This window comes from Apis dorsata, unplaced genomic scaffold, assembly GCF_000469605.1.
Source record: "Apis dorsata unplaced genomic scaffold, Apis dorsata 1.3 scaffold_73, whole genome shotgun sequence".
Lineage (NCBI taxonomy): Eukaryota > Metazoa > Arthropoda > Insecta > Hymenoptera > Apidae > Apis > Apis dorsata.
Genome location: NW_006263371.1, coordinates 1,382,724 through 1,391,729, shown reverse-complemented (window position 1 = coordinate 1,391,729; position 9,006 = coordinate 1,382,724). Strand labels below are relative to the sequence as shown.

The 9,006-nt window shown below is 27.2% G+C and overlaps 2 protein-coding genes across 4 annotated transcripts; one reads left to right on the top strand and one right to left on the bottom strand.

Annotated features, from left to right (window-relative positions):
• The first annotated feature begins 1,737 nt into the window (after positions 1-1,737).
• LOC102674115 (UPF0160 protein MYG1, mitochondrial) lies at positions 1,738-3,944 on the top strand. Of its 2 annotated transcripts, XM_006610328.2 has the most exons (7): positions 1,738-1,799; positions 2,163-2,319; positions 2,447-2,542; positions 2,607-2,840; positions 2,908-3,109; positions 3,438-3,610; positions 3,683-3,944. In XM_006610328.2, exons 2-7 carry the CDS (start codon positions 2,207-2,209, stop codon positions 3,852-3,854), a joined length of 990 nt encoding a protein of 329 aa, XP_006610391.1. In that variant the 5' UTR covers positions 1,738-1,799; positions 2,163-2,206; the 3' UTR covers positions 3,855-3,944. The 2 variants fall into 2 exon arrangements, with proteins under 2 accessions (XP_006610391.1, XP_006610390.1); XM_006610327.1 differs by lacking the exon at positions 1,738-1,799 and having other exon boundaries at positions 1,813-2,319.
• Positions 3,945-4,303: 359 nt separating this feature from the next.
• LOC102673888 (cuticle protein 18.7-like) lies at positions 4,304-8,958 on the bottom strand. 2 transcript variants are annotated; one of them, XM_006610326.2, is made up of 4 exons: positions 8,864-8,958; positions 6,032-6,197; positions 4,947-5,243; positions 4,304-4,710 (listed from the first exon to the last, which is right to left on the bottom strand). In XM_006610326.2, the coding sequence occupies exons 2-4, from the start codon at positions 6,041-6,043 to the stop codon at positions 4,519-4,521; spliced, it is 501 nt and encodes a 166-aa protein (XP_006610389.1). In that variant the 5' UTR covers positions 6,044-6,197; positions 8,864-8,958; the 3' UTR covers positions 4,304-4,518. The 2 variants fall into 2 exon arrangements, with proteins under 2 accessions (XP_006610389.1, XP_006610388.1); XM_006610325.2 differs by having other exon boundaries at positions 6,032-6,217; positions 8,864-8,957.
• Positions 8,959-9,006: the final 48 nt, after the last annotated feature.

Below are 9,006 nucleotides of genomic sequence, written 5' to 3'. Positions count from 1 at the left end.
ATTAAAAAAAAAAAAAAAAAAAAAAGACAAGAAGAAAGAAATGCAGGAAGCATTTTGGAGAAATATTTAAATCCCTATATTGATGGAGTAATTTCTCTAAGCAATCATGTCTTTGTGAATTTATCTATATTCATATCCTAATAACATCCCTACATTTTCATTTCTCTTAGCGAAAAAAAAATAATTTCGAATTGAAATTCCTATCGATATTGTTAAATGTATAAATAGATTATCATACAACAATACAACATCATATATTTTATATATATAATATTAATAATATTAATAATATATAATATTATTAATATTTGTAATATATATAATATATTTACATGTGAACTTATTCCGCTCCAATTTTTGCGATATTTAGATAGTTAAAATTGATAAGTGTGTAGAATATATAGAGAAAAGTTTCAGCGTGTACATTTGATGGTTTCTGTAAATATCTGTGTCTCTCTGTAGAGTTACATGTTATCGATGTAAGAAACCTTATACTGCGTTAATAATAATTGTAAATTGCGTGCAATTATTTTGTCTTTATGATTGTCTAGCTGCACGATAATTTTTCTCTTTCTTTTTAAATTTTTTTTTTTCTATTTATTTTATCAATTTAGAGCATTATTGTTGATATAGATTCTTCTTCATATTTATACCAAGGAAAATTATTTGTAATTTTTAAAATGAATGTGACAACAAAATTTTTACTAAAGAATAATTTACTTTAATATTGAGCGTAGAGCACAAGATTAATTTAACTTTTGTTCCTAAATATTTCAATTATCAAAAAGAGATAGTTCGTAATTTAATTTGATCGATGTATAATTTTACGTATAGATATTTTTAATAATTGTAAATATAATTATCTTTCAAGTAATAGGCCACAGTATCGTAATTATTATTGTTGCCTAAAATAATAAAATATGAGAAAATATTTCTATTCGAACATCGTACCATCAAGAAAAATATATTTATTTAATTTCACATTTTTCATACTTTTAATGAATACAATTTTTCAATAATTTAATAATAATATTAACTTAACAATATATACAAAGTCATACTTTTATTCTAAAAATAAATAATTTACTTTAAAATATAAATAAATAAATTATTAATATTATAATAATAATACAACAATAATATGTAATATAGTAATACAGATTTAATTCAATTTTAATATCAATTTATTTTAGTGTCTTAACTTTACCAATTCGATTTAATCAGAATAAAATTTTAATTATTATCGTGTCAATTTTTAGACTATTTTATTTTGGGTTCTAATTTTCATTCTAATAATAAAATCAAAAATGTAACGTTTATTCTTTTTCAAATTAAAGATTAAAACATTTGGAAAAAGAAAAAAATGAAAGACATTGAATTGACATCCCATACCTTATTTGTGGTCTCATGCTAATATATAGACATAGAGACTATATAATGGAAAAAAGACACAGATAGGATAAAAATTTTGGAATTAGCGTCATCTTTAATGCCACAAATGAAACTAATAGAGATAAAAAGAGAAAACAATAGGAAAAGGATAGAAATAGAGTAAGAATTGAATATCAGCGTTAAAATATAAATTTGAAAAGTTTCTAAGAAATAACGCTAATAATCAATTTTTATTTTATCTTATTTTGTTTTTGAAAAGATATCTTTATATTCAAAAAATGACAGAAGATCAATTTCTATTCTTTTTCTATTATTTTCTTATCTTTTCTTGATATGTTTAATGCGATACTCTGAAGATGGCGCTGATTCCCGAATTTAAGATTTTTTCAATCGAATTTTTATATTTGGTATGTACTTCTTATATGTATCTATTTTTTTCATATAACAAATTAATATATAAAATTGAATTTTTTTATTTAAAATGAATGATACATGTATCTGTACTATGAATAATGATATTAAATGTTTTCTTATAATAAATATCTGTATTTAACTAACATGTATAGTTTCTGATTAATCATATAACCTTTTTATTAGCTAATTAAAGCACATGTGATATTTTGGATTAATCAAGTGATTCAAGATTATATATATATTATATTATTTTATCGTATTTCATAAATTTTATTTGCATTATAATGAGAATATGATTAAAAATATCTCTGGTACAATTTTACGAAACTATTTCACAAAACTATCTGCTCTATCAGGTAACTTAACCTATACGCCAACGTGGTCACAGAAATTTGTAACAATGACAGAACATGTGAAAATCGGAACTCATGATGGTTGTTTTCATTGTGATGAAGCACTCGCTTGTTTTATGTTGAAAATATTGCCAAGATATAAAGATGCAATTATAGTAAGGTAAGGTATTTTTTTATAAAGTAATTTTGGAGCGAGAATTGTAAATGTTTTTATAAAAAAATATCATATTGTGATTTTAAAATTCATTAGAGTTAATAAACAAAAATTTTATTAAATATATTTTTAGATCACGGAACATGAACATTTTAAATACTTGTGACATTGTGGTTGATGTTGGTGCGGAATATAATCCTTGCAAGCATCGTTATGACCATCATATGAGGTATGGCTTGATTTTTAAAAAAGAAAAATCAATATGAAATAACTCAGTTTTATTTATAAATTAGAGATTTTAATGAATCAGTAAGCACGATTATTAAGAAACCAGGTTATGATTGGAAAGTAAAATTAAGTAGTGCTGGTTTAATATATTGTCATTTTGGTCATGAAATTATCAAGGAATTAATTCCACAAGCAAGCGATAATGACATAGAAATAATTTTTAAACATATTTATAATACATTCATTCAAGAAATTGATAGTATAGATAATGGAATTTCTATATGTAATGAAAGTGCTAAGTAAGTAACTTTATTTTATATTTAAAAAATATATATTTAATATTTTATGTTATGTTATACATTTTAGATATCAAATTGTAACAGATTTATCTTCTCGTGTTAAATTCTTAAATCCACCATGGAATAGCAAAGATCTTAATCCTGATACTCAATTTTTAAAAGCAATGGAATTAACTGGCCAAGATTTTGTACAACATGTAAATTATACAGCAAATGTTTGGTTACCAGCTAGATCTATTGTAGAGGAAGCTATTGCAAAACGCTTTGAGGTAAATAAAATAGATTATACTTTATCTATCTTTACAATTTTGTAATTAATAATAATAGCATTTTTGTTGTAAACAAATTGCTACGCATCTTTGAAATGACATTTATATGAATTTGAATAGAATGAAATACTGATTAAATAGAGTTGAATACAGTCAAGCATTAGAATATGTGATTATTAATTTACTTATATAAAAATATATCATGAAATGATTTTTTTTCTGCAATATTGTGCAAGATTAATTTTTCTCTTTATGTTATTTTAAATTGTCTTTTGTTTAAAACTTCATAAAAATATTTTAAAGCAAAAATTACCGTAAATATTTATAGGTTGATCCTAATGGAGAAATTATAGAATTATCACAGTGTGTACCATGGTTTCAGCATCTTTTTGCAATAGAAAAAGAACAAAATATAAAACCTTTATTGAAATATGTGATTTTTAAAGATGATACTTATAGACTTAGGTGTGTGCCTGTGGAGCCTGATAGTTTTAAGTGCAGGTATTTATATAATTGATTGAACTTTTAGAATTGTTAAAATTAATTATTCTCAAAGTAAACTTGGTTTTATAGGTTATTTTTACCAGAATCTTGGGCAGGTTTACAAGATGAAGCACTTGTAAATGTTTGTGGAATTGAAGGTGCTACTTTTGTACATTCTGCTCGATTTATTGGCGGAAATCGAATAAGAGAAGGAATATTAATGATGGCGCGTAAAGCTCTTGAACAACAAAGAGTTACATAATAATAAATTTCGTTAAGATTTATAGGATTTTAATTGTTTAATTAAGAAAATTTTAAATTTTCTTAATTAATAAATTTTAATCACATTCAATATTTCATATTCCACGAACTTCATATTTTTTATTACCTAATAGCTTTTAAGAATTATTCATTTATTCTTATAATGTATTAATGCTATGAATTATATGTCTTTAATAAATTAAATAGAACTTATTATATGTCCAAATATATCTTTACAATAAGAAGTCTTACAATAAGAAATTTCATCATATGTTCAAAAAAATGTCAATATAATTCATAACAAAATTTAATGGGTTGAAAGAAATTAAAATTATTTTAATAAAATAGAGATAATAGATGAAAATAATAGCTTGTATAAAAAAGAAATTATTTATTATTAAGTTCCATCGTATCCATTAATTCATAAAAAATCCATATAAAAATCATATATTATTTTTGCTACTTGGTTTTCTTTTTTCGAGGTATAATATTTAATCATTTAAAATCCTAAGATCATTTTATATTGACAAAGATATATAGAACGAGAATCATCGATCATTGTTCATTATTCGTTCGCATTTCGATAAATCAATAATTGAATAAAGAAATAGAAGATTATTTTATGGTTACGTCATTGTTCCTTTCGAATATTTCTGTTCAAATAGTCAAGGGTCACTAGCAAGTTTTGCAGCTTCATGCGCGGCCAAATGAGCTGCTTTCGCTGCTGCAACTTCTGGAGTGTCTATCACTCTACCATCAGGACCAATGGGGGCACCATATCCAAATCTATAAGCATAAGGTAGCGAAGCGAAAGCCAAGGCGCCATATGGATGGAGGCCTAGATTCTTTGCAGTCTCCTTCAATATAAAAAAATTATACAAAATTAAAACTAAATCATATCGTATCCATTATATATTTATAATACTTTTTCACTCTGAAATAAGACAAAAATTTTCATTCACCAATTTTATCTATCCATATCCCCATTTTGAAATAATAGTATGGATTCTTGAATTTTTTTTCTTATGATTTAAATATTAATCTAAATCACCCAATTATTACATTTCTAGATCTTTCAGTTGCTCGCAATTACCAGTGCGTGAGCGGTCAGATGAGCAGCCTTCGCCTCCGCGACCTCAGGCGTATCGATAACATTTCCATCAGCGCCGAGGGGCGCGCCAGATACAGGTGTGTAAACATGGATTAAAGCTGGCACGTGAGCGTATCCGAACGTGTTCCTTGCCGCCTCGTACGCTTGAGTCGCGAGATGGGCTGCTTTCGCCTGTGCTACTTCCGGTGTGTCCAAAACTTCCAGGTAACTGTACGGAATTACTGAACGCACGTATCCTGGTTCTGCGATGGCTGCACTGCAAATCGTGGCAAGGATGATCTGTAAATTGAAAGTAGAGAAACTATTATTTTGAAGAAGTTTTATATAATTAATTTGAGAGAGAGTGTGTGTGGATGAGATACAGCAAAGAACATGGAAAAAAAAGATGTAAGTCATAAATTATTAATTAATATAAGTAGATAGAGAGATAAAAGTACATTGGTGAAAGTATATACATAATAGGAAGTGAAAAATATTTGTACATTGAAATGTACAATGGGTTTCATATCTGAAATAAATATTTGAAATTTTTAGCATAAGAATTTGCACAGAGGTGTAAAAAAAGTAGGTGGATGAGCGTGATAGGGCGTGGAAATAATCTTTTTATAGTTGCTTCAATGAATAAGGAGATGTAATTATTTATATAAAGAGGCTTGAGCAAGAATGTGGGATGTTAGTGTGTCAATGACGAGAAAACTAATGGTATGGAAAAATCGGTTAATTATTAATAAATAATGATTGCAGTTAATATATGACTAATGAATAGAATCTTCTGGAAATATAATATACTCTCAATTTTCTTTTTTTTTTTAAATTAAAATAATATTCAACTATTTTCATTATTAAAAATCATTAAATTTCAAAATAGATTTTTAATAATCAAATTCAAATATATATCATATATACCCAATCAATGAATGTCAATTTAATTAATACTTGATTGCACTCATTTTTTTCTTTTATTACACCTGAATCCAAATCTCCATCCCTTCAAAATCTTGCATGAATTTTCATAGACATACCACCATCACGATACCACAAAAATATCCTTAAATGCTCATACTCACTATCGTTCTCATGGTTAATCGCGTGGAAAAAGCGCTGCTGGAAATTTTCTAACCAGTACTCGCCCTAAAGTACCAACGGTGATGTGCTGCCCTGTCGAGGCACGGTACCCCTTTTATATAGGTGAATCTGGTAGGGAGTCGTCGACCCGTAGGAGGGGACCACACCCTGGGAAGCAAGCGGTACACCTAAGGTGGTGACATTGACATTACTCGCCTGTTCGTCTCTCGTGTGCTCGTCTTTCAAGGGATATCTCGAGGTCAGGTGCAACATGTGACTTTCTTGAAATTGGACAATACTTCGGTGTCCATTCTCTTTTCTTGCCGGTGATTGTTTGAAAACACATAGAGACTGGACGTATATATTGATACGCAAATAAGGATGTTTCGTTACTTTTATTATATTTCTTATAGAAATCTGAAAATAAGTATTACTTTACTAACACAAACCGATGTTCAATTGATTAAATTATGTTTAAATTTTCATTAAGAAATGTTTACATTTTGATTAAGTTAATAATTTAATTTATAGAAATGAATTTAAATTTTTGTTTCTTTTTTTTTTGTTTTCCATGTATTCTTGGAATTTATGAATTTTCTGTGGAATTTTTGTGGAAAAAAAATTTTGTCATTAATTTTATAATTTTTATACAAATAATATCGAGATTATAGGATCTAAATGAAAAGGAACGATGGTAAATGGATCAGCATCTGTAATGTATATTTACGATGCATGGTGTCTATATATAGAACGGAAATATACGTTATTATATTTTTTTTTAGAATTTATATTTTTTAGTTTCGTGATTTTTAATGAATGAAAAATTGAATACGCATGGTGTAAGGTATAATTCTTTTTGTTTTTTTAGATAAATATCGTCAATAAATCATTAAACGAATAAAATATACGATACACGAAGTGGTTGAGAATGTGTAAAATAAATGGTAAAAGGATCGAATATGAAATATTTATTGGTGTATAAAAATGATTTAAGAATTTATCAAGGTGATACGTTCTTAAAAAGAACATCAAGATTTAATCTGCAATTTTTAAGCATTCTAAATTGAAATAATCTGATATTATAATTTAAATCAATACCAGTCTTTCCATAAATTTATATTTCAATTTATGTCAATATTTTAAATTTAATTTTCAAGCGTCGTAAATAATCTAATATATATATGTACTTTTTAAATATAAAATCTCATCGATAAATTGTAATTTTCTCAATCAAACAGAGCTATAATTTCAGCTTTAAGCCAATATTCAATTTTCAAATACAATTCTAAAACGTATCACGATGATACTAATTTAATCCATATCCAAAAATTTTCTCACAAATTTCTCTCCCTTTTCAAATAAAAATTTAAACTATATAGAAATTAATTATCGATGATAATGTCGATTTCTAAATAAAATTCAAAAAACTTTCAATTTTAATTATACCACATACATATTATATAAATGTCACATTACTTCGAAACGTAACAAACGAAATATATTCTCGATAAAATATGAACTACATACATAACGAACATAATTCATATCGACACGTTCAAAATGTTTTAACTTAACATTTAAGATATAAATTAATTATCTCTACTTTAATCATGTTCATATTCTTTAAAACGTATACCTAATTACAACATTGATCGAAACATTGTAGAGAAATCATTCGAAAATTATGGAGCATAAACATTTATGAATTAACGAAGAGATGGTGAGATATCGATAATGTAATTGATATTGTAATTGTTTCGTGTATCGGGAGTGCGACCTCGAGCTGGAAAGTGCGGATTCTGGAAAAGAAACGGGGACGTAACGTAATTAAATGGAGGAAGAAGGGATAAAAGTGGAAGAGGAGGAGAGGGAAAAATTGATATGTCCATCAAAACGAAGGTCGCCCTTGGAATAAACAATCCTATGTGATTGAAACGAAACCTTTCTTGACGTGGTTTACCAAAGTGAAGAAAAAAAGAAGAGGAATGCGGGGGGGGAGGGGGAGAGGAGGGATCGCGAATAAAAGGAAGATTTTGATTCTGTACACGACTGTCGAGGGACTCATAGGCTATTTTCCTCTCGGAGACATTGTGCAATTTGCATTTGCATACGCAATGAGAGAAGTATTTAGCGAGAATTGTGTAAAAATTGGAAGAGTTCGATGAAATTTAGAAAATTTGAATTCAATTTTGATAAATTTCGAATAAAATAATAAATACAAAGTAAGAGATGTATATTCTTGCATGAAAGTTGCTTAAAATTGGCGTAACAAATTTTTCTTTAAAAAAGACTTCATCTTATATTACGAAAAAAAAAAAAAGGGGGTAAAAAGTATATAGAGACACGAGACAAATGAAATCAACCAAAAGAACCAAAGAATCCGTTGTGTTAAAAAAAAGTGATTGCGCGATTCGCGTGAAATTCATCGTCAAACAGTCCCACTTTGCACAACAGAAGGTTTTCTTTCGTCACGCACGTATGCTCTCGATCACGCATATAGATCCTTTTTTCTTTTTTTTTAATTCCATTTTTCTTCTCAAATTGTCAATTGTTACAAGATTGTTTCAAGTTTCTTTTATTTCGTTCATTTTTTATTTAAGCCTCGTAAGAAAAATCTTGTATCTACAACTCGATCCAATATTCTTTGAAAATAATTTTAAATAATTACTCCTACATTCTCAAAATCAACACCAAACAATAGCAAACGTTTCAAATTATTCGATGAAAATTAATATTCCAACTGCTGAATAAAAATCCAAAATTATTCCTCCACAACGTTCACCTGTTCACCTGTTACAAAAAATAGACACAGAATCCTCACGTTCCAAGATTACCGTAAATTTCGTATCTTCATTATCCATTTAACTTCTACAGAAATTACAATACACTGTTCAAAACGAAAATCCAAAAGAAGAAAGAAATGAAATTAATATTCCAACGAGAGATTAAAATCTAAGAAATATTCCAACCTTCGCCA